Here is a 26,513-nt window from a genome sequence, read left to right as displayed (position 1 = left end):
TGCTTTGAAATTTCTACTTTTTGTTTCCTCCATCTTAACACTGAGTGATATTAGATCGACTGTTTGGTCAGCGAGGAAAAACAAAACCTCAACATTGTCCATATTCAAACCTGATGATGCATTCACTGACAGTCTCATTACTGTAGCTGCTACTGCTGTGTGCTTGAGTTCATGTTTCCATTCTGTTTCTGTTCCTCTTTTCATCAGAAAGGTTTTGGATATTTTTTTTATTCTCCTAATAATCACTCCTAACTGGCCTAATATTGTGTAACTTTGGCCCAGCTTTTAGGAGGAGGAGCGATTTATTCCCATTCCTAACTAGTTGTCATGGACAGATTCTGGGGAGGAGACGTGTTTTTAACTCCTGGAGTTCATTGCTGTGTTTTTTCCACCTCTTGTTTTTTGGTGAATCTGAATCCTCAGTGTGACATCACGTCCTTTTTATGCCCCTCATCTGTCTCCTGTTGAAACCGAAAGTAGTTTTTTCCTTCATGCGTCAGGAGGCGAACAAAAGTGAAACTGGCTGCATCTCGGTTTTAACGGGGCGGTGTTGCTGCTCTAATCTCTGCAGAAAGATGAAGTCTGTGGTGTTTGTGATCCTCCTGCACGGTAAGAAAACCTCCGCCTGTCTGCACCGAACTAATCCCCCCAAAAAACACTTCAACACGTTTAGACTCATTCATCCACAGACAGAGCAGCAGCTGTCAGAGCAGCGGGCTGTGATTAAAACGCCTCGGAGACGTGCGTCTTTGCTCTGCTCCATGTTTGGGCGGATCCTCGCGGTCTGGACCGATACAGACCCAGCGGATCCACTGATTGTTAAATGCACACCGTTCGTGTGAGGGGCAGCATATTTGTTCATTTGTTACCCACACGGGGATTTTCCACAGGTTCAGCTAAACGTGAAGTCGATCAGATTTTTTTTTACTGAGTTTTCATCTGAATGCGTCTTTACGCTGCTTCCCCGCCTCCTCAGGTGCGCGCTCCTGTGAACAGGTGAAGCTGTGAAGTCTTCTTCAATCTGAGCTTCTTTATTAATTTCAGCATAAAACGTTTTTTCTTGTTTTTTTTACATCTTTCTCGAATAGTGATACCTTAATAATCTAGTGTTATATGATTCTTCTCAGTGGAAAATCACACCTTTAATGATCTGTTACTACTACTTAAGGAAAAAGCAAATCATTTCACATCTTATAACTGTGAAAGAGTTTTGTGCCACCTGGTGGACTGAAGCATGATCTGATTAAATGTAATAATCATACACATAGTTATATGCATACACTATTCATCTGTAGTGAGGGAGCTGCAGATTTCTGAGTTATTTGAAAGACAAACAACATTAGTGCACAGCAACAGTTTTACATGTTATGACTGAACTACAATAGTTTTTGAGATGTCAACATCAAGCTGAACCACCATGAACCAGCAAAAGGGCTAAATACCAGGTGCATGAACACACGCACAGATTTCCTGGCAGCAGACATGCTGTTCTTTCCTGTAACCGTCGAACGTCGACAGCTCGACTCCCAGGTCCCAGTCCGTCTCTGGTCCTGTTCCCTGCCAGTGGTAATCTCTCTTGCTGTCGGCTCTGCCACTGGAGGCTGGAGGATGAAAGCCACAAAATGATGCACTGACTGTAAATTCTCCAGGACTGAAGGTGGAGAACTCAGGTGTCTTGTCAGAACAACATTAGTGTGTTTGCACTTTTTCTCATTCAGTCCATTATCTCAGAGAATTCTGTTGAATACTGCATCAACAACAGGGCAACTAGTCACTCCTCTTAGTCCCAAACTGACTACGTCAAAATTACTTCACAGTCCAGCACCAAGCTGTGGGATTAGGTCACGCTGACTGATTGGCTGGATTCAGGGATGGTGCCTGCAGCTGATTGGTCCATCCTGCACTTCTTGACTTTGAAATCAAGAATCTTGTTGGCACCTTGTTTTGTTATTGATTTTCAAACCTGAGTGATTATGTCTATCAGGGTTAGATTGATTGACTTTGTGCAAATGAGTGACTTAGGTTGATTTTGCTTTTTAGGTTAGTAAACACGTTTTCTGTGTTTGTTTCACTGCAGGGATTAGTCTCCACATTTTTTGAAACAGTTTCTTTTGTTTCACTGTTTCATAACTTTGCAGTAACACATTTTCATTTGTTAATTAGACCTAAAGCCACTGTAGCTCTCAACAATGTTTTGTATTCTGTCTTTCAGTTTCCCTGCATGCCTTAGGTGTGGAGGTGTATGATGGGGAGGAGTCCGTCCACCTGCCCTGCCGGGTCAATGTCTCGGACTCCGAGCAGTCCACAGTGGTTTGGAGCCGTGAGGAACTCAAATACGCCACGATTCACATACGTCAGTGGAGCGGTGATGAGCTTGATGAACAAAACCAGCGTTACGTCAATCGCACATCGATGAGGACTGACGCTCTGCAGACCGGAGACCTGGGCCTCACCCTGACAAAACCCACCGTCACTGACAGTGACAACTACACCTGCACCGTCCGCAGGATTGGACAAAAACTGGGCCAGAAAGAAGTTCAGCTGCTGGTCAGAGGTCAGTGTTGGAGACACTGGCTCAGCTCGGTGTGAATGTACTGTATGAGGACACAGAGCTAATTCTTCAAGACACAGAAGATCAAACCAACCTTAATTATTTTACAGGCCAGAGGAGCTGCTGCATAAAGAGGAATTCTAACATATATTTGCCCACAGAATAAAGTGTAAACCATTAATTAGGAACAATACGGCCTCTTTAAAGAACAAAAATACTTGTTGAGTCATAACATTACTGAGCACCAGAGAAGTTATAGTGTTTCACGACTCAACTTCGACTATTGATTTCCTTCCCCTTCAGGTAAACATTTCTCAAGTGCAGAACAAAACAGTCTAAAAATAGATAAGGAGGAAGAAGTTATGGGAACACTGCACATTTTCTACAGCATGTTCAATCTACGGATGTATTTATTTAAATTAGTCTTTACTTGTTGTGTTTTGTTTGCATTTGTCTGTGAACTGTTTTTATTCACAGTTTGGGAATGTGACGTATTATCTGGTTGCAGGTAACGTTAGAAGCTTCCCTTTTTAGCCACTGCCGACTGTTAAAAGGTCAACGACAGATCAGATCAACTGTTGTGAGTAGTCAGGTTTCTGTGCTCTCTGCAAGCAAGAGGAGAAATCAGTAGCGTCTGTGTTAAAGTATGAAAATAAAGTGTGCTGTTAGTAGGTAAATGCATATTACATAAACAAACAGTTGACAAACTCAGATTAAATATACAAAAGCAAGGTAATATTAAATAAACAAGGTAATTAATGGGTATTTTTAATGTCAAGATACCTGTGACCCTAAAAGAATTAATTTAATTCAGCTAAATTTATGCAGCACCCATTGGCAACACAGTAATCTTAAGTCACTTTAGATTAAGGTCTAGACCACAGACTTTACCGCTACTACTACTGATACTTTTACAGTAATAACAGTATGTTTGTCTTAGGCTTTCACCAGTTTGCGCCTCTGTGAGAGAAAAACATGCAGATCTGAATAAAAAGAATATGATATGACCTTTTACTCCTCTACTATTTTAAAGTAGAAAAAAGTCCTGTGTTGGACAGAAATATATTTAATGACCATTTTAAAAACAACCTGTTTGTCTTCTTGTCAACTACAGAACGTCCTCCAATCTGGCCCAAGGTTCTCGCAGGTGTTCTGGTTCCCCTGCTTCTCATGTCTGTTGTTGGCTCTTTTATAATATATAGCAGGTACAAGGACAGAGGTAAGAATTGTGTCTGTGTGTGTTAAACTGACAACGTGTGACTGAATTTATCGCTGCTTCACACAACATACATCAGAATCAAACTACAAATGTTTCAGTTGCCGCTGCTTCTGTCTCCACCTGATGTTGTGGTTTGTTGTCCTCTCAGTCTGCCTGGTTGTGGTGGATTCAGGGGTGGAGTCTGTCCTGCTGCCCTGCAAAGCCACGGTTCACCTGCCTGACAACGTCATGGTGGAGTGGAGGAACATGAACTGGATGGTCCATGTGCACGAGAACGGCTCTTGCGAACCGGAAGACCAGGACAATTTTTACAGAGATCGAACAGAGATGAAGAAAGACATGATAAACTCTAGAGACCTCAGCCTGACCCTGAAATGCCCCACAGACAAAGATAGAGGAACCTACACCTGCATCGTCTATAGCGGGGATGGAAACATCCTGATGAAAAAAGATGTGGAGCTCCGGATCAGAGGTCAGTACCACCACCTACTGATTGATTAATGGATCTGCAGTATACTTCCGACTGGACTTAAAGATGGTTTCATAAAGGTGCTGCTGCTGGGTGTCCTGCTGATTTTGTTGTGTTGTGCTCTTAGTCCCCCTCGTGAAGGTGGATTCAGGGGTGGAGTCCGTGCTGCTGCCCTGCAAAACCACAGTTCCCCTACCTGAAGACATCAGAGTGGAGTGGAGGGACAGTGAGAAATACAACGTCTGTGTGTATCAGAACGGCTCTGAAGAAACTGGAGAACAGGACGGGGTTTACAGAGGCCGCACAGAGATGAAGGAAGATATGTTGGCAACTGGAGACCTCAGTCTGACCCTGAAAAGCCCCACGGACAGAGACAGAGGAACCTTCACCTGCACCGTCTACGACAAGGATGGAAAATTCCTGCTGAAGAAACAAGTGGAGCTCCTGGTCATAGGTCAGTCATTAAGACTAGGGATGAGCACTGGAGTTGGTGACGTTAAGTCCTGACTTCACTGAAGACGTCTGTGAGTTTTCAGTAATCTCATAAGAGCAGCCACACTGTCAGACATGGCTAAAATAAACTTTGATGTGACGTACACACAAACACAACATCTAACTGGCAGTAAAGCAACAGATATGATGTGTTAATGTGAGGTTCACTTGCAGCCACTATGGAATTGTTAATGTAAATGCGGTCTGTTGTTCTCTTAGTCCAACAGGTGAAGGTGGATTCAGGGGTGGAGTCAGTCCTGCTGCCCTGCAAGACCACAGTTCACCTGACTGAAGACGTCAAAGTAGAGTGGAGGGACAGTTCCACCATTAAGGTCCATGTGTATCAGAATGGCGCTGACAATCCAGGAGAACAGGATGTATTTTACAGAGGCCGGACGGAGATGAAGGAAGACCTACTGCAAACTGGGGACCTCAGTCTGACCCTGAAATACCCCACAGACAAAGATAGAGGAACCTACACCTGCACCGTCTACAGCAGGGATGGAAACGTCCTGCTGATGAAAAAAGCAGAGCTTCGAGTCAGAGGTCAGTACTTCAGATACAGTTTGATTCTCAAAGCTGACGTGAACCCAGGTGTTTAGGTGCAGCAGCCACAGTGTGAACAACAAGAGGAGGCCACATCGAAGCTGTAGTGGTTCAGAGAGTCAGTTTCTAATGAACTCCAATATACCTCTTTTTCACCAAGGGAGTTCAGGGTTGGTTCAGAGCCAGTGTGTTTTTGTCAGTCAAGGCCAAGGCTGACTAAGAGCTAAAGCTAACATTAATGTCCTACATTTAGTTATAGGAAATGCATCGAACAAGTCAGGTTTGGACCCTAAATGCCTTCTTTCTTAAGAAAACTCCTTCAGTAGACGACTGTTCCACCCTCAGTGTAGGAAAGAGCAGTACCACAGATCCTTTACACCACCACTGTTTGACTGTACAGCTCAACAGTCTAACAAACTCAAAAAGCACACATGCATGTTTATTATCAATCTGTCTCATCATGTAAATTTGTAATATGTTTTTTGTTTCTAGATTTCTGTCCCTTTGCCTTTTGGTCTGACGTTGTTCTATCTTTCAGGTCTCACTTGATAAAGCTCTGCTGTCCAAGTGATTGTTGTGGTTTGTTGTCCTCTCAGTGTGCCGGGTGGAGGTGGAGGAGGGAGTGGAGTCTGTCGAGCTGCCTTTCACAACCACATGTGACCTGCCTAGGAACTCTGAAGTAGACTGGACTCGCGAAGACCCTAAAGGAACAATAAAGATCTACAAATATAAAAAGGGTTCTCACCACGCTGAAGGACAGGATGAGTTTTACCGAGATCGGGCAGTGATGAAAGAATACCCCCTGAAAACTGGAGACGTGAGTCTGACCCTAAAACATCCCACAAGCAGAGACAATGGCAAGTACAGCTGTGAAATCTTCAAAGTCGAGGAAAATGTAGGCTGCATCATAAGGTGGAAGACGGTGATTCTTGAAGTCAAAGGTCAGTATGAAGACACAGATCTCTGGTTATAATATATCGGTCATGGATCAGTGCTGTAACTGTGTTGAGAACTCGGGATTCTGGGCTGTGGCTGACTTCGCTTTCTTTCCTCTGAAGAGACCAGTAAGAATGGCTTCACAGGCTTGATTCACCGTGGAAGACTCGCCTCCGCTTCACAGACCCCCCAGACGTAATGTTCACTTCCTTCTTCCTCTTCTTTTTCTTTCTCGTTCTTTCCTTCATAACTCAAAGACAAATCCAGTCGAATCATCACGTTGATCAAGAAACAGCCATGAGTTCTCTGTAGTAGTGAATGTGGGCAATATAAAATAAGTCTCACAGCTGAGAACCCATGAGGCCTCTGTTTCTTAAAATAGATACTCTAATGTAGTTGTCCTCTTGCGTGGAACCCACTCCGCTTTCTCTTTTACTTGAATATATAGACTTTGTGCGTATCTTGAGCAGATCATATTGAACAGCTAACCCCACAGGTTAGAAACAAATATCTCAGCTCTGTTGCCACTGTTGTTCTGCGAGATTGCATCCTAATGAGGCCAGCGCCTCTGAACAATTCAAGTTGTGGAACATGTGTCTACCACAACATATTTGAAATGTACTGTAGCTTTAGGCTTCTCTGACTTTACTAAGGTTGCAGCAGTTCCTGAAGTACTCGTCCTGCAGGTTGTTGCAGGGTCTTGAAGAACTCTTTGTGTAGTCCCAGAATGACTCCATGATCAGGGTTCTGTGGGAGCACCTGTTGCAGAACTGTTTATTTCTCTTGTTCTTCATGACACTGGAAATGGACATCTAGTATGCCTGAAACTTTAACACTTTCTGTCTCCTCTGCAGATTGGAGAACGAAGAAGCTGTTCCTCTGGACACTGTGGTGACTGATCAATCTGTTTGATCGGTCTGATGGTCTGAGACAAGGATGGAGGATGGAAGCTGATGGACGATAAAGGAAGAATCGAGGACACTGTTACTGATACTGACTCATTATTAATGTATGTATTAAGTACTGTTGTTTCAACCCACTGTCCTTCTCGTGACGTTATGTGCTTCCACTGCATTGGAACAACGTGCATTTATTTATGCAAACAAGCTCACTGAAAATTTAATCTTAGATTTACCTGGTGAGAACTTCACCTCCCTAGTTGTTTGGGGTTCTCTGTGGAGTTTTCTCATTCTCGCTGCTTGTGTGGGTTTTCTCTGGCTATACCACTTTACTGCCAAAATGTATACACTTTAGATACTGTAGTTCATTGATTTAATTTTAATTCTAATGGGTACTAACTGTTGTTGTTGTGCATTGGTAAATGCAACTGATTTCTTGATGAATAGAACATGAATCTGAACTTGCAACTGTGCCATACAAGCTATAACTGAACCACTTTGTGTGGATGTTGAGTCATTAAAAAGGCTGTTCTAGTGTAATACTGCACTACAGTTTAAAATACAGTCTGGGTGGTTGAAGACTGACTGCTTACTTTCACTACTAAACCTTGCTATGAGTTCTACTTGAGTTTGTTTTTCTATGATTTGATTGCATCAAACGTTTAAGTGAACGCCGAACCACAATCATTCATGATTTCTTTCAACCAAATTCCTTCCTTAAAGACGATGGTTCCCCACTATTCTTTCAGTTTGTAATAATGTGTTGGGCAGTTCTTAACCCAGTTTTAGTAGTTTCATCAATCTCATTAGATGTTTTCTTTGCTTGATTCATGCCAACAATTTAATGTTTCTGAAATAGATTAACATCCTTTTATGACCACAGGATGTGTCATCAGACTTTGTTGTTTAAGACATGAGGAGCCAGTCACCAGGGTTAGTGTTATATAACTTGTTGTCAGCTGAAACATATTTATACATGCAGTAATTATCCAGTGGGAGACTCTTACTTTACTTTTTCTTAGTTAGACTTAGGCTATTTTTTTGGACTGGAATGTATACAGTACATATAGTAGGAGACTGTTGACATCCTAAACTTTCTAATTAGTTTACCTGCAGTTTATTTGCAGTTCAACATTAAGGTTTCTGCTCAGTATTTGAGAAACAAATTGAAAATAGACTCTAACAGAGATCCTATCCTGCTGTTAGAGACACCATCAGGATGGTGTCGGTTCAGTACACACCACTAGGTGGCAGAAAAGTTTGAACACAGTGGAAGGAGGAGAATGAGGAGGATGGGTCAAGAAAATCAGTAGAACATGAGAAAGCTTTATCACAGTTTACTGATGGTGGAGTCCTGAACTTGATCAATAAGCTGCATGCGTGGAACCATCTTTGTTTCTTCAGCACAGTAACATAACGTAAAAAACCCACAATTGTGAGGAATGCGGGCTGTCAAGCAGCTACACAAGCCACCAGTGGACCCACAGTGGAGAGAAACCATTACCTCAGTTAGACGTAACAATCCACCAAATTGGAACTAGAGAGAAACCATGCCTGAGCAAAGACTGTGAGAAGGCTTTTATTTCTTCATGTGTATAAAACCATGCTGGCCTGAGACCCAACAGCTGTTGAGAGTGTGGGAAGAGAGTCCCTCAGCTGTATAATTAATAGACTCACAGAAAAAACACAAAAGAAAAATCTTCTCTTTTGTGCACTGAGGATAGGGCTGTAGTTCTGTACCTATTTTGCATGTCAGGATCATGGATGGATCCACACTTCCTTCAGTAAGCTTGTGTCCAACCATAACATGCGCAACTGAATTAATGAGGTGTTTACACTTCACAATCAAACTGTTTGTCTTAATCTTCTGACATGAAGCAATCTTTACCAATAAATACAGATACAAAGTTGGTTCAATTCAGTTTTCTTTGTAGCATGCCAAAAACAAAAATCAACTCTCTACACGTTCTAGGTGAGAAACATATGTTAAGAATGCAGACTCTGAACGTCACATGACCATAACCCCACATGTAGAGACACGCATCTTAAAACAACAAACACTTGAGAGAAAGCTCCTGAAAGGTGAGCCTGGGCCTGGGGTTTGTAGGTGGGCTCTAGCAGTGGGGAAATTCAGAGTCACATGCAAAACATGTGCTTCTTATTAATCACTGAGCATGTGGAATTCAACTAAATGCTAAAATTTTAACGTTGTAAACTTTGTGTTCAATGTTTTAGTTATTAATAAAGTCACAGCTGGTGTTTTGTTTGCTTTTTACTCTACCTATTTAAAACTAAACCCTGATAGAGAATTCAACTTTCTATGGGAGGAAACTACCTGGGAAACCAGTTTTCTCTAATCCACCATGCCATACATCGTTCTACAAGATTGGACAAACATAACAAATAGAAACAAACATTTGAAGATTACATTAACTATACTAATACACTATGTTTTCATTATGTTATAGATAAACATAGTGTTACACAAGTGGTGAAGTAGGTTTCAGTTTTTATTTGCCAGCCTGAAGAGGATCTGAGAACTGAAACAAAAACCTTTACTACACTAAACCTCAACCCCTTTAGTCTGACTTTTGATTAAAGTATGACAAGGATTGTGTCTGTAGAAGTGCTTAAATAAAGCTATTTAACTGAACATAGACCAGTCTCTAACATCTTACATAAGAATAAAAGATTGGAGATGGGAATGCAGTTTCTGGCCGGTGATGGATGTTGGTGAATTATCCAAGAAGCTTAACGAGCAGGGTTTTACTGTAAATGCTGTGTAGTCAACGTCCAGCTGCAGCCTAATGATTAATAACTGTTATGGCCTCTTCTGACATTGAATTTACTTTTTTCTGGGTAGTTTTACATCTTTCTTTCTTTCTTGTTATCTTTTTGTGGTTATATCCACACATGAGTGTGACCACGGTGTCCCACAGTGAATCCATCCAAACACAGACAATATGAAGGCTTGCCCAGCAGATGTCCCCACTCCTCCATTAAAGCCTTGTTAATTCACGGTGACCGTCCAATCAGGTGAGTTCACACTGGGCTCATCGGTGTTGTTCACCTGAACACACCTGCTGGTCTAAAGTAGCTCAGTGTTATAAGAAACATCGTCACATACGCCTATACAGCCTCCTTCTCTACAACTTAGCACATAATCCAATTCTAATTAGTCTATGCCACCGTCTTTTGTCAGTGGTTTCATTTTGTAATATAAACAACACAATGAACACAAAGGCTTTGTCTGTATTTAAATTCCTCCTTAATGCTCCAGTAATAATAATGCTTTCTATAACCTGCATAGATCAACGTCAGGTGAGTGAAAGTGACACTTTCCTGTCCGGTCACATTACAGACAAATGGCATGCTATTCAGCGCCACGCCGCGCCGCCACGCCAGGCTTCTTCAGCGAGGAAATTATTTTTTAGTGGATATCACATCAGTTGGCAGTGTTTCTATTCTAAACTAAATAAAGCCTGGTGTCATGAGGAAGTGACCTCTGTTGAAACTGTTCATTGATGATGAGAATGTTGGTTTTTATCAGATTCCTTCATCAAACGTCTGGACCAAACAACAGCCTCATACCCACAGAGATTTTGTGTCTGTCTTTCTGTTTTGTTCAGGTGTTAATAGTTGTTGTGGTTTCTTTAATGTACCCATGTGTCTCTAAACTACAACGGATATTGCTGCTGACTTTTTTTGGTGAAGATTTGTAGAATAAAAGTTTAGGAGACAGGTCACATAGACGTGTATGGCATCAACAGATCCATTCTTCACCTCACTCTCAGAGATCAAGAACAAAGTCTACAGTCCTCGCTCTGTCTATATATATTCCAGGGTTCACCTGAGTTTGATGAGGCTGCTGAGCCAAACCAATAAGGTGAACCCTTTTTAGTCCCTCTTTTATTTTTATTATTTGTTTAAACACGAATGAATATATCGCTTCTCTCGGGTTTGATCCATCCATCTATTTTCATTTGTTTATATGGGTCCAGGTTGTGGTCAACTGTTTACATTATCATGAATTACAGTCAGACTCTGCTGGGAAGTACCGAGAACCGCGTGATGTCATTTCTACTTTCATACTTTTGGTATGATGGTGAAACAGATGATCCTCTGTACGGTACTGAAAAGATCGTATAAAGTCTTAACGAATGTCGATTTATTCTGATCATTAAAAATTAAAGAAGAAAATGCTGCAACACAAGTGACACTTTTTACTGCAGTTTTATTATAGTGCACAGTTTAAGTATTAATATGTCACCTGATTGTTTTACGTGATTCAGAGGTTGGACGCTCGGTTAAAGCCAAATGCAAGAAAAACAGGTTATAAATGATTCATTCACTCATTAATTTTAATTAATCGCTGCATCTGTACGTGTTATTTTTGATGTTTCCTTTGTTCTGATTTCTTAACGAGTAGGACTTTAATTCTGGTTAAATTTAAATTGTATTTCCTTTAACTTCTTCCTCGTCTGTTGGTGTCTGGCAGACAGAACATAGTCATTATCATATTTAGGGAACCTCATCATTTTACTTAGAAGTGCACATTAAGACGTTGGTTTAATAATGTTTTAACATGGATTGGTAGGTTTGAAGAAGCTTCATGTTTAGGAAAATGTTCACAAATGTAAGTGTGTTCAAGTGATCTTCAAAAAGTGGGAGGAACTGTTAGTGTGTGTTGGCTTTCTGCCTGGACTCTGTGTGTGTGTGTGTGTGTGTCTCTACATACTTCCTTGGAATCGCTGGCATGCATCTAACACACCCACAAACACTTTCACAGGATTTGAATACTCAGCGACACTGTTGGACAGACACAAAAGCAGAGAGGCAGGAGAGAGATGAACACACAGAAGGTCTCATGGATAAATATGCAAACGGCTGCTAAAAAGATGAAGCTGTGACAAAATGAACGGTGAGTGACATTTTTCTAAATAAAGCTGAAATTATATTCATGACACAGTGAGAAGAGGTGAAAAGTTGGGATCCCGATAAAGTCTTAGTTTACTTTTTGCAGATTCTAGCCCTACATGGTGCTCAGCACACATTATGCTTTAGTTGTTTTGCAGGTTCAGGGGAGAAATAACAACAGTTTTGCAGACAAGCTCTGTTAAATCAAAGCTTTTTTGAGAAAACCGGGATTCACAACTGCTTTTTGAATGAATAAAACCCACTGGATTATAACAGAATCAATAAATCAAAAAGAAAACTGTAAACACACGCAACACTCCACTTTGAATCTTCTTTAGTTTAAATACCAAGTACAAGCGCCAACATTACTACTCTACTAACAAACTGACATCATCTTTGGACATCAAACTGAAAAGTATTACATTTTAAACAACGATGTTGCTGCTAACGTGACTGTACAAGTCTAACCCAGGTTTGTTTCACATTTGTAGACATCTAAACCTTTTAGATCTTGTTGGATTTCATTCATGAACAAATTCAAAAAGAGAAAAACATCAAAACAATACTCCTACATGCACCATTAATTTTTTCTTTTTGCTAATTAGCCATAAAAAACCCCACATACACAACTGAAACTAAACAGTTTAAAAAGTAAAAGCTAAGTAAAAGTAATGCACCTGATATACTTTACCAAATTGTACTGGAGTAAAAGGTAAAATATTTTCCTTCGAATTACTGTGAAGTAAAAGTAAATAGAAAGAAAAAGTTCAAGTAAACAATGGTACTTTCTTACTTGAAATTATTACACATTTTATATATATATATATATATATATATATATATATATATATATATATATATATATATATATATATTATTTATTTATTTATACACACACACACACACACACTATCTATCTATCTATCTATCTATCTATCTATCTATCTATCTATATACATATATATGATCAAACTGAAAAACAAATCCACCCAGTAGCACTTTTCAAGCTGAAAACAATAATTAACAAACAAGCTCTTGTTTGTTTAACTCATAAAAGAACTGACGTGTAAAATTGATGGGAGTTGAAATCCTGGACTAACAAGATTTACCAAGTTCTCTAGAGGAAAGGAAATCAATGAACCTAGATGTAAGCGCCAAACAATGACAAAAAAACAGGATTTCCTTGTGGAACAGATGCCAGCTGGTGTTCCTGAAACAAACAAACAAAAAGATGACAGTTCAATTAAAGAACATCTTTTCCAATAAAAAAAAAAGAAATTCATGCTTGATTGGCAAGTTACATTGCCTTTATCTTAACAAATTTGAAGCACTGAAGACAAACACTACTACTGTTAGTGTTATTAATAAGGTTTTCTGTGTCCATATGAAAATATGTATTAGCACAATAATCAACTAGACTACATGAAAGGTTTTACTGCACTTGCCTTAGTTTAAAAAGTTATTATTATTGAAAATACATGAACACAAATGGAGATATGACAACAACAAGCAATAAATAAACTGCACAGCAGTATTCGAAGGAGATACAAAACACGTTAACGTCAAAAAGACCAAACAGGCCACAACAGAAAGAGACAAGAGACAACCACAAAAAGCACAAAAAAATGACCAGAAAAAGACAAAATCATCCACAAGAAAAACTGTAAAACACATTCAATTAACACTACATGACCACATGCTACAAAAGTACTAAAAAGAGATACACAAACAGCCACAAAGATACATGCAATAAAGAGACAAATTTGCACCACATAGACAAAATAAACGCAAAGATACACAATGATTCAACCAGGACTCAAAAAATGACAAACATTTGCAAAACACAAACAGGCCAGGACTACAAAGAGACAAAATTGATCATAGACACATCAACTACAAAGAGACAAAGAAGTGCTACAGTGATGCAGAAGATGACCACAAAAAAACATGAAGCAGCTACAAAGACACAAATCGTCTACATAAAGACAAAAGTGACCACAAGGAAACGCAAAAGATAAAGGGCCTTAAAAAAAGACAATGAGTTACCACATACTGAAAAGATACACATGGTGACAATGAGACAAAACAACAACTACAATTACCTGGTAGCAAACAGAAAGTCATTAAGGCAGTAAATTTACTGTTACCGCTCCTTTAACTGCACAAAGGGCTCCTAACTCTTATCATATAATTGAAGTTTGAACCTTTTAAGCAAAGACTTGCTGGTCTTCTATCAATAGCCTGCCCAGAAGTCACATGGCATAGATGGCCAAGCCTGCTATGAATAGACTTTCTGCTGGACTCAACCTCAAAACATGATTAAGCAAACAGTCTAATCACGGCAAAAACCACAAATGTTTCCAGAAAAACGATTTAATGAAATTTGATTTAAGAACAGTAGTCTACAAAGTGACTTATTTACACCATCTGTGAAACTTTTGGTAAGAACAGAAACAATGTGGTCATTGTTTTTATGTTTCACACAAGCAAAGCATGGCGTTGTAAATCAACACTGCCGTCTTCAGGTACAATAGCTTATTACATCCACTGTAAGGAATGACTGGACAGTTAGTTGTTCCATTTTAAAAATATATGATTAGTTTGATTATCCTCCGTTTGCCACATTGTGTGTGAGAAAAGTTAAGCAGCTACTCTTGTATGCCTATATGTGTGGGTATATAAAATGAGTATATAAAAATATAAAAAAGAGTGACAACCTCATGCATCCTTACAAAATTAGTGCAAAGTTATTTATCTTTAGCAATGCTACACAACAAAGCAACTACAACGAGACAGATAAAGAACTATAAAGATACAAACAACCATGGACACACAAACACACAAAGCAACTGCCAAAGACACACACCATAACTACAAAGGAGTTGTCTTTAACTAAGTCATCACAAACTTTAGACACAAAACAAACAAAATCACTACAAAGACACACAAAAAAAAACAACCACGGAGAATCACAACTACGAAGATACACAAAAAGAGATGACTAGCACCACACAAAGAACTATAATGACATGCAAACCAATAACGATTATACACAATAACCACAAACAAATGCAAAACAAATCAACAAACTGATTTTAACAAGACACTAAATGACTACAAAGAAACACAAATCAACCACAAAGATGCACTAAATGGCTAAAAAGAGACAAAAAGAGCTATAATTTTTTATTTAACTACCTATTTTTTCTGCATGTTTGTGGTTCACCACACCCAGTATTTACATTACCTGTTTGTTACCTGGTTACCTCCAAAGGTTCCTCCAAAACTGCATATGACCAGTTCGCAGGTGTGTCTGTGGTAACACCTAGACATACCTGAATGTGTTCAAGAATAAACTGCAGCCACAGTGGTACAAATGTAAACCTGACTGCAGTTTTTCTAGCAGTATTCTTCTTAAATCAGTACATGACAGTAGAACTTGCCTCTACCTGAGCTTCAGCACACTTCTTCCCACATGTTGATCTCTTTGCGTTACACTCAAACTTGTCCCCTGTGTAAACTAGGGCAGGTAGGAACTAATGTTATTTTAAAGCAAAGAAACATCCATAAATGTGACACGTGAGTGTGGAAAAAAATCCTAAAGTGCCGTAACTGATAAGTGAAATAATTCTGATTGTGACTTGTGACAAATAACATTACTTAATTCCACTTAATGCTGCCAAAGTAAAGCAAACAAACCCAAACACACAGTTTACTTTACAAAGTAGTACAATAAAATCTGGCAGTGAAGGCATTGTCAGTAGATTCATATTAGCATTTTCTGATCTGCAACCTCAGCAGGACGTAGATTAGAGCACGTAGCGACTAGTTATGCAATTAGCATAGAACCTACTTTATCCACAGTAAAAAACAAAAAAACAAAACAAAAAACAAACAAACAATAAAGCAGAGTTTAGTGTAGGGAGGTACTTTTCTGTACCAACCATCCACGTTTTTATTCTTTTTGCTATTATAAATTTATGTCTTTCATGATTTCCCGCAGGGGTAGAGTATGTGTAAGCTGTGTTTTTCATGTGTGTAAAAATGTTGTTTATTATGGTTTGGTTTGGTTAGGGTTAGGATTAGACAAAGATTGGTGTTAGTAAAGATTGGTGGTGTGAGTGTAAGCATTTTATCTATAAAAGCCATTCAAGTGCTGGGAGTGTCATAAACACAAAAAATGTCTTTGGAAAAAAACAAAAGTGGAAAATACCGTAAGTTGCGGCAAGGAGCTGGACTTCTTCGTTATTATTCTAACACGGAAGAGCTCTCAAGAGTTCTTCGTTATTATTCTAACACGAGAGCTCTTGTCATTAGAACAATAGAAGTGCATTTTCTATGACTCAACTTCCAGATAACTTGGGTGATAATCATCATCACAAAACTCAACATTGTACGTCAAATTTTTTGGTGGTAAAAGAAATAAATTAGTTACATTTTATTGATAGGTTCGGTTTTTATTGGATTTGCAACATACTGGTCACACATTCTCAACATCTTCTCATTATGTTGATAATATGTTTAATATGGCTCAATTTGTCATTGCAGTTCAGTTTTAGGAAACAGGATTGAAACAGAAAATATTTTTATTGTTCCTCATTACAGAAATGACATACCTAAAATAGAGTGAAAGATAATGCTGCAGGTGATCAGATTATTGAATACAAGGCTATACACATGTGATAAAATATGATTAACACCAGGAAGAGACACAGCAGGAATTAGTTTTCATGTACTAACCCTAACCCTTACCCAATAACATGAGACAGAACAGAAGCTAAGTAAAGACAAACAAATTACATTTGGTGGAAACCTGCTGAAGAATTGAATCTTTTAATTAGTCCCTTTAAGGTATTCAAGCCAAGAAAAGGAAAAGCATTTCTGGTTTTCTGAATATTAAAATAACCAGGGACAATCCAATCCAATCAGGGACAATTTGATTATAATGATTCATACACATTTATTGTTCATGTAAACTTCCATAGCTTCTTTGCTTGTGTAAAGCTGCTGTGTGACAATGTCAATTGTAAAAAGCGCTATACAAATAAAATTGAATTGAATCCTGTTAACTCTATGTTAATTAAGTTTAATGTCAGTCACAGTTAATTTCTATTCAGTATAATAAAGGTTTTCATGGGAATTCAGTCTGAACATGTTAAAAAGAGCCTTCAGAAACCGTTGAACAGATATAGCCCCTCCTTTTTAATAGCTAGGTTTTAATGGTATGTTACATAACTTATTATATTGCATTAGATATGTTATTAGAATACATAAAGTACATAATATATTCAGTCATTTCCATGTCATTAGATAAGCAGATAGTTCTACATTCAAGTAGCCTAATTCAAATTTACAATCCAGGAACCAAAGTGTTTTCTCTCACCAGGTGTCCTGATCATGTTTGTTTAATAAAAGCAGCTTTGTCAAAAACAGGTCAACTGGTTAGAGCTGGTTTACATAACTCACACGCCTTCTCGCACGCATTACTTTCCTTGTCTGCAGCTTAGGTCGGGCGGTGAGTTTAGGTTCAGTCAGAGATCTCAGCTCTGAAAAGTGGCAATAATTCATATTTCAAAGTATTCCAGTGCCAGACATAAAAACTGGTGTTTCACTGTCAGTCTTTGGGTTTTACAGCAACATCAGGAAAACATTTTTACTTAAATACATTTCAATTTAGCATTTTTAGCCGCGTAATAATATTTTCAGTTAAAACACATGTGAAAAGTACATCATAGTATGAGATTAAGGTGTTTTACAGTCTTTTGGCTTTAAGTCACTTCTAGCTGTGTTTCCTTGGTTCAGTGCTTTGGTTGATTTCAAGAAAAAATTCTTCTCCAAACTTATAACTTGGTTTAATCTAATGAACCATAAGAAAGGAAAAACTCTCAAATACTACGCAGACGAATCAACAATTAGAGAAAAGTCCCCTGAACTGAAAAATAAAATCAATCTCAAGCTGTTACAATAATAATAATAATAATAATAATAATAATAATAATATTGGTGGTTGCACATTAACACAATAAGGATTCATTAACAGTGGAAATTCTACTAATAACATTTTAAACCATTATCAGCTTCTACAGAAACTTCTACAGAACATTTTAGTTAATGCCAAAAACTACATAGTAAAAATGCAAACATTCTGAATTTTGGGTCTAATTCATTAAATTCTGGATCTAAAACAGGTTTGGTAAATAATTAAATACAGAGAAACAGTACATTTCAGTGTAACATGTTGCATAAAGAAACACTACATTTTTTAAATTTAGTGTTTCTAAAATTTTAGATGATTCCCAAACAAGTCTCTACTATGTTAATTGTCTTTATTATTATTATTATTATTATTATTATTATTATTATTATTATTATTATTATTTGTGTGTATGTGTTTTGTAGAACGCCAGCTAACTACTCGTAGCATCAACAGCAACAACACCTCTGTGACGATGGAGGTGCTGTCGAAGTGTTTCCATGATGACGATGAATTCAAGTACCGCGCCTACACCATCACGTACCTGCTGCTTTTTCCTGTGGCGTTTCTCTGCAACATCGGAGCACTGGTGGTCTTCTTCCTGCAGCGCAACCGCAGGTCTGTATGTCTCTTTCTTTGTGAGTCCATTGACATTCACTAGTTTTTAGTTCCCAAGTGCTAATTAGTGGTAACCGGACTTGTTTATGTTCTTAAAGACGTTTCACCTTTCATACCAAAGGCTTCTTCAGTTTCCCCAGAATGGTTGGGTGCCCCAGGCATTTAATCTCACTGGGTTTCTGAAAGAACAGGTTTAATTATTTACAGCCAGAAACGCATTTCAACACAGAAACAGGTTTTGCTTGCAATTATCCTGTTTCCGTAAATCTTTAACCTTTAAAAACAGAAGACAAACTTTTACAGTCAAAAGAAAAAAACATCATGGAACTGCTTATAATTTTCAGTTTTTCTACATAACTTGGTCATGAAAAGTGATCTGATCGTTAACAATCCCACAAATAGAAACAAAGTCAATATGTCTAAGCTGGGAGAGCCATTATCTTTCGTGTCTTTATTGAACACGTCCATTGAACATACAGAGTGACAGTGAAAAACTAAATGCCAACAGTGTTTTTTATCCATTCTTCTAGGCTACAGGAAACACTTGATTGACATTGTTGCCACCAAAGGTAGTTCCACTTATAAAATCACTGAAAACCAGTGGCGTGACTTTCTCTTTCTCAGCATCATTGTGACATAGACCTCCCTTGATCTGCATCTCTGCATCTTTGTGAAGTCCCTCTGGTGACTTTCATTCATTTTCACATTTTACAACAGAAAATCAAAACTCACAAAAACATCTCAAAACATCTTACTGCATTTTTAAAATGTTGTTCCATTGACTTTCATTCATTGTGCCCATTAATATCAAATCACACAAGCACAGATAGATGCTTACAAATCCTTCATGAAGTCACTCTGTTATAAATTTAACATTAGCATGTACAAATGCTAAGGTGTCTCCACTGGCTCCTATTTATTCTAATAACATAGCTACATTTCTAATCTCATTCTTAAAATACCTCCAAAACTGGACTAAAGTATATGTGTACACATGTAGGGGTTTCCTCCAGTGCTGAGACTAGAGTCTCAGTCTTAATCTTGTATAACACTTATAATGGGAGATACGATCTGGTTTTCTAGTATATCTAGAAATGTTTGGAAGCAGTTGAGGTAATGTCTCTCTACAGGCTGTTCTAGTTCTTCCACATCAAAGTGGGAAAAGCATTTTTGTAGTGAGTTCCTTTTATAACGTGTTAATACAGGAGGGGAGGCTTTCCCTGTACTTTCACTGTATTTCCTGATACTGTTGGCAACGTGAACACGGTGTTAAGGCTTTGTAATATTTGTAATTTAAGAGAAGTATGTTAGCATTCAACAACCAAATATCCCAGGAACTCACATAGTGTATTCAACTTTTAGGTTTGTTTGTGTTGCTTTTTAATAAAAGTGTATTTTTTTGTTTATAGTTTGCTAATAATCATGGGAATTAGCTTTTTTCTATTGAACTTTGGGGAAATGAGAAATGTCTGGATGATGCTGTCTGTGTCTCAGTCATCAGTGGATTAAAGAGAAAAAACATTTCCCTTTAGCTTTAATCTATTTGTGGACATCAAATTTATTTTTGGGGTTTGGTTGATTGTTTTGTTTTGTTTTTGCCAAGAATATCTTCTTCTTTTCAAATTTAATATGCCAAGCCAAAGGATCAGCTAAAATAAATGCTGATTGTTTCTTTACAGTACTCTACTGTGATGTGTGTACTTCAGGCTGCCAGTGTCGATGCCTTTCTTTATCTCAACCAACCTTCACAATGCTTTCATTTGAAACCACAGCAGTGTGAACAATGAGTAAGGAGCACTGGTGCAACAGGTTGTTGAAATGCCAAGGCTGATGAATTAAAATCTCTGTGGTCTCGTTCTCATTAGCAAAGATTTCCAAAACATCCAAGTAGCAGCCTCCCTTTGCTGATAATCATCTGTGATGGCATGTAGGGTCAGTTGTTGTTCATTTGTACTCGTTTAGTGAGCAACTACTTTGTTAACTATGAAGTGTCTCTATTTGACTGTGCAACAAAGTGAGACATCTTCTTCCGTCTTAACTGTATTTCCAAACCAAAAATCTTCAGTAATTGGACCAAGTAGCTCCTGCGTGAGAAATACAGTGTTTCAAATGTTACTACAGAGCATAAGATACATATTTGATCAACAGTTAGGCAAATATAAGTATTGGATCAGACTTGGTGTCAGCAGATACACAGTTACTGGGATAGTGGCCAAACAAAACTAGGTGCTAATAATCCTGCTTTTAAAACAATCAAATAATCTGACACCTGACACAACACATAAGCCATCACATTATTTTTATTTGAAACTATTGGCTGTTGCACGTTTTGTGCCCTGTGGATCATTTGTTTGCCACGCTGTATACAAATCAGGGACAGGGATATACTGCACCTAATTAGGCTTCTTTTATGATATGCAAATATTATAACATAATAATAACAGATAACTGGCAAACCGTCTGAGTGTGTCTTTGTGTGTTTAGGTAAATATTGATAAATGATTCAGGTCTATTTGTTGAAAGGAAAAAGAAACTAGCGCTGTGTTATTAACACTGTGGAGTTTTCATGGAGCCTCTTGTTAGTACTTTGGGAAAAGAAAACTGCTACAGTGACGCGTACAATAAACAGTACATGAGCATTCATCTGGAACTGTAGCGGTTTGCACTGTTGTCTCACAAGAGTGAACTGGGGTCGGCCAGGTGCCTCTCTGTGTGGCTTTTGAATGCTCTCCCTTTTTCTCTGTTTGTTTTCTTCAGGTACTTCGGCTTCCTCCCACAGTCCTAAGACAGATAGGGGTTAATGCTAATTAGTGGCTCTGTGTTATACATAGATGTGAATGTTTGTCTGTTTCTTTATGTCAGCCCCGTGATATACTGGCCAACTGTCCAGGGTGTACCTCACCTCTCGCCCAATGACAACTGGGATAGGCTGCAGCACCCTCATGACCCTTGAGAGGGGAATTGGCTAGGATAATGGAGGGATGCAGTTTAAGTCTGTTCACACCGGCTTCTTTTGGGCATTGGCAACTGCAGCCCAACACACAGCAGCAGATAGTTTTTTACAATCATAAAGACCAAAGTAGTCACTGCTAAAACATGAATAATCAACATGCCTACTCTCTCCATGTTTCCCTTCCAGAAGTTCAGCCTCCTGTGTGGTCATGATGAATCTCGCTATATCAGATGGCAGCTTCTCGCTCACCCTCCCGCTGCGATTGGCTTACTACTTCAGGGGCGGGGTGTGGGACTTTCCTGATTGGCTGTGCCGAATTTGTGTATATGGCTTCTACGTCAACCTGTACACCAGGTAACACACACATATACTGTAACAGTCAGTAGTGTTGAGATATGATTTGCATTTGTTCCGAATGGTGCTTCTTCTCGTGACTTGCTTTCTTAGTTACATTAGTTCCAGTTACAGGCTTAACGAGTGCATGCAATGTAACTCAAGTTTGTCTACAGTTGCTAACAAAATGTGCAGGACCTTAAAATGACCACACCTCCACTTACGAGACATATATCTCCAACACATAGTTGCAGTTCTTCCCTCCAAACTGTGTCAGGCCATTAAAGTTGCATGAATGATTTACCAGGCACAGGTATATAAGTTTTAAGTTTTAAGTTTTATAAGGTTCACAAGAGCCCAAAACTTGGAGTTTGCTCTCATGTCTTTGATGTGTTTGATTGATGTTTTGAAATATGATAGAAAGAGTTTGTTAATTAGAAAATTAATGTACCTGTGCTGCAGTTCTATGAATGTTCAATGTTGACTGTGTTCTTCACGCCATTTGCATAAATATTATAAATGAGGGTAATCTGTTTTTACACTATGTAAAGTGTTATGGACTCTTCTTAGAGAATTGGGTTCTCCTAGTAGAGTCTACTGGAGTTCTCCATCAGTTTCTGTGTAGATAAAGTGACACAGGATCACTAACCCTCTATCGAGTGGCCATAGTCAACATTTTCTAGCCAACTAGTTTCACGGCCTTGTTTTGATCCTTTGCCTGTTTATGGCCTTTATCTGCCCGCTCTGTACTTTCACCTTTGTTGAACTGCCTCCCTGTCAGATTTTTATCCCCTATCTGATCTTCGTCTACTGGACTATCTTGGTGTCGTGTTCAATGGCATTCGCTTTTCGCTTGGTCTGTTTGTGCTTTTAGCTTGCGGGTGACCTCATTTTCCAGTCTATAATCTGCAGGGCCGTATCAAACTCATCAACAAATTTGAATCATCACAAAAATAGCGGCGAGTGTAAAACAACCTTATTCAGCTTTTCTACAACTACCCACATCAGCACAGCTGCACTGCATGTTGTGTTGCACTTTTCTCTGCCATGATCTCAACTTTCATCTCTGAACCCGTCTCCATGGCTTCTGTTTATGTTGTGCAAAGGTGGGTGTTCATGAAGAAGTTCTGCAGTCACTCAGGAAGCAGTTTGCTCTAATCAGTCCCCTTGTGGCAACACTTTTAAACACAAATTTCATGATGAATGAACTAAATTTCCTTTTCATCCCCATACAAATGGAATAAATTCTTCATAACATGACCACTCAACTCATACCGTTGATAGGTGAAATGACCATGATGCCTCTCTTCCTCTCTCAGCATCCTCTTCCTCACTCTACTGAGCGTGCTCCGTTGGCTGGCCGTGGCCAAGCCCCTCCGTCACCGCACACTGACCACGCCCACTCGCACCCTGTTCGTCTGCCTGGGTATCTGGGTGTTTGTGGGCGCGTCCTCGGCCCCTTTCCTGTCCCACGGGATAACAAACAGGTGAGAGTGTGACCAGGTGGTTTAACTGTAGTAATATGTAGGTTCGTTGGGTTTTTTTGGTCAGTTTTTACTTTTTATTTTCACTTAGTTAGTTGTTTTATGTTTTTCATTCAGCTTCATTAAATTTCTGTGAAAAATAATTTCAGCTCTGAGACTATCCACTGAACCAGAATTCATCTTTAAGGAAGGAAGTCACTTTGAACAGAGGGTTTGGAAAAGGGTCAAGAGCAGCGGCGAGCTGGGAGAGATCTGAAGTCTGCTGTCACTTTGTTGTTTTTAATTGATGGATTTCTGTAAACTGTGGAAAGTTTTTCTAGTGGAAACACTTCTGCTACTGTTGATTGATCGGTTTAACTGAGCAGAACAGTGAAATCTCTGCATTTTTTTAAAGCTGACAGCAGCATAGAAAACCTTTTTTGCCTGCAGCTGCCACTTGAGAATTAAAGTATGTCATGTTTGGATGATTGCTATCACCCTGCAGTTTCCTGTTTTGCAACACCATCATACCTGCAGTCAGTTTGCGTGTTTTTAAGATGATAAATTTGAGCTAAGATACACTCAGAGACAGTCCAACTGTGCATCATCAGTCCCAGTAGCAGTGAACAGGGAGAAAGTGAAGGGAGAGGGGAGTTTGAATAACTTCCCTAAAGAGTTGTATTCCATGTGGTGGCTGTCATGAACACTGCAGCCTGTAGGGGTCACTATTTAATTAGTAGTCTGGCTCTAAATTGTGGGAATTTAAAGGGATGAGTAATGACTCTGTCTGGTCCTCAGGGGGGGACAGCCTCGTTGCTTCGAGCCGTCCAACGTGTCCTCATGGGAGCGGGTCCTCATCCTAAACTACGTGGCGCTGCTCCTCGGCTTCCTCCTGCCCTTCCTCACCATCATCATCTGCTACAGCAGACTCATCCGCCGCCTGCTGGACGCGTCGGGGCCCCGGAGCAGCAGCAACCTGTCCAGCGAGGCGCGCAGCCGCAACAGGCGGCGCTCCGTGCACCTGGTCTCCATGGTGACGGCGACCTTCCTGCTCTGCTTCCTGCCCTATCACGTGATCCGCTCGCTGCACCTGCACGCCGTGTGCGGGGGGTGGGGCTGCGACGTCACGGTGGCGCTGCAGCGGGCCGTGGTGGTGACGCTGTGCCTGGCGGCGTCCAACAGCGTGGTCAACCCGCTGCTGTACTACTACTCCACCAGGACGTTCAGGAACAACCTGAGGGACGCGCACTCCTCGCTGCTGTCCAGCAGGAGGGGGTCCTACAGGTCTGGACTGGCCATGATGAACAGGAGGAACACCACCTGAGACACCTGGAGGATCATCAGCGTGAACTGTTCAGCTGGAAAAAGCACATCACAGAGAAGTTTTGGAGATGGCGGCACTGTTATGTTATTTATTTCAATTAAAACTAGGTATTTATAGCATCTTCCAGAAAAATAAAGGTGTAACTTTTCTTAACTAATGAAGGTGGAGGCGTCAGGCTGAGATCAGCAGCACTGGAGGGTTCAGGTGGATGGTAAAAGGTCTGCACTTCTATTTTCTACCTTATTAGTACTCAAAGCACTTTACACTGCTTCTCATTCAGCCATTCACACACACACACACAGTCACACACTCGTGCAGCTGGTCTGATCCACAGGTCCACTGCGTTGCCCAAGGGCACTTGAATACGATGAAGAATACACATGTTGTTGGCGAGTCTCAGGGATCCTTAAGGTCCAATCGCTGTTTAAATGTCCAGCTGTCGACGAGGGTTCTGCCTCTTCTTTCTGTTCTGTATCAGGGTCAAGTGTAATTTAACATCTGAGTTCAAGTTGAGTCGTTACAAACAGTTTACCAGGAAGCGACCCAGGAGGTTTTTTTATTTTTATAATTATAGTTTTTGGTCCTAAAACTAGCAACAATTTCTTCCAGTTTGTCATCATGTCCTGTAGAGTCACAGCACCCTCATCAGGATTTGCACTAAAAAAACAATCACATCCGATTACCTTTGATAAAACTGACTGAAAGTGATGTTTGTTCATGTTCAGACTCAAATCAGCAACGACTGGATCCTGCTAACAACTCTGTGTGTCGCAGCCTGATAGATGTGCATGTGTTGTTGTATTCTGTTTCATTATTATTATTATTATTATTATTAAGGATAAACAAGTGATGTCGTTTCCAGTGAAGAGTTGTTGTTTACGTGTTTGTTAATAAATGTTCTAAATCTGAAGTTTCAGTCACGTACAACGGAAATGTCTTCATATGCATGTCCCACAGGGAGCATCTCTTCCTCTCATGCTGCACGTTTTGGATTGTTTTTATAGAAATCTGTCATTTTTGGGAGAAATGCTTGCTTTGATTTTTGTCCCGTGATTGTAATCCTGTGTGGTTTGTGTCCTGGTCAAAAGCCAGTTTGTAAAGCTCAGGCTAATTAACCCGTTTAAGAGGTTCTTAAATTCACAGTAATTTTTCTATAATCCTATAAATAATTATTTATAAACACCTCCAACCCAACTTTAAAAGCATTTTAAAGATAATTTGCTCCATGGGTTGATCGAAGGCCTATGGATGCTTTTATCTGACATTAATTAAGGTCAAAACCAGAACACAATCACCCAGTTGTCACAAATATTTAAATTGTCATGTATTAAAACACAGTAAGGTTGAATGCTTGTTTTCATTGTGGTCAGTGTAACATGCAAAGCAAAACAATGATAAAAACAGATGTATGAACATGTAAAGTACATGTAAATAATATTAATTTTAATATATATGTGACCTTACAATTAATTTAGTCACTAATCTGCTGTTTCTTAGTTTAATAAATAACTGAGTCCAGATAACTTTGAATCTTAGTTTTCAGGAATTAAATATGTCAGGAGGCAAAATGAACATTTGGACATTGATCAGTTTTCAACAAATCAATGATAATTTTGTGTTTTTAACTGTGTCCATGCAGAGTTGAGACCACATTGATTTAACTGATATTACATACACGTATGCCATTAGTAGGAATTTGCCAGGAGTACTTATCAGTGTGAAGTACTGACAAAATGTGATGTTTTCATAAAGTACATAAATGTACCACTAAATCAATTCTAATAGGTTTTAATGATGTTCAGCAACATGAACATTATTA

General features: G+C 39.3%; 2 protein-coding genes across 2 annotated transcripts; both read left to right on the top strand.

The window, feature by feature from the left end:
* The first annotated feature begins 336 nt into the window (after nt 1–336).
* On the top strand, nt 337–9,019 carry LOC113168228. Its single transcript, XM_026369225.1, has 9 exons — nt 337–609; nt 2,213–2,554; nt 3,666–3,770; nt 3,919–4,242; nt 4,367–4,693; nt 4,951–5,277; nt 5,874–6,218; nt 6,336–6,408; nt 7,068–9,019. Exons 1-9 carry the CDS (start codon nt 444–446, stop codon nt 7,123–7,125), a joined length of 2,067 nt encoding a protein of 688 aa, XP_026225010.1. The 5' UTR covers nt 337–443; the 3' UTR covers nt 7,126–9,019.
* A 2,545-nt stretch (nt 9,020–11,564) lies between these two features.
* LOC113168256 (cysteinyl leukotriene receptor 2-like) lies at nt 11,565–26,255 on the top strand. The gene is made up of 5 exons (XM_026369265.1): nt 11,565–12,033; nt 18,429–18,621; nt 21,761–21,928; nt 23,227–23,394; nt 24,169–26,255. The coding sequence occupies exons 1-5, from the start codon at nt 12,027–12,029 to the stop codon at nt 24,692–24,694; spliced, it is 1,062 nt and encodes a 353-aa protein (XP_026225050.1). The 5' UTR covers nt 11,565–12,026; the 3' UTR covers nt 24,695–26,255.
* Nucleotides 26,256–26,513: the final 258 nt, after the last annotated feature.

Source organism: Anabas testudineus, chromosome 18, assembly GCF_900324465.2.
Source record: "Anabas testudineus chromosome 18, fAnaTes1.2, whole genome shotgun sequence".
NCBI lineage: Eukaryota > Metazoa > Chordata > Actinopteri > Anabantiformes > Anabantidae > Anabas > Anabas testudineus.
The sequence above is the reverse complement of the archived record's forward strand: the minus strand, read 5'-3'. Positions and strand labels throughout refer to the sequence as shown.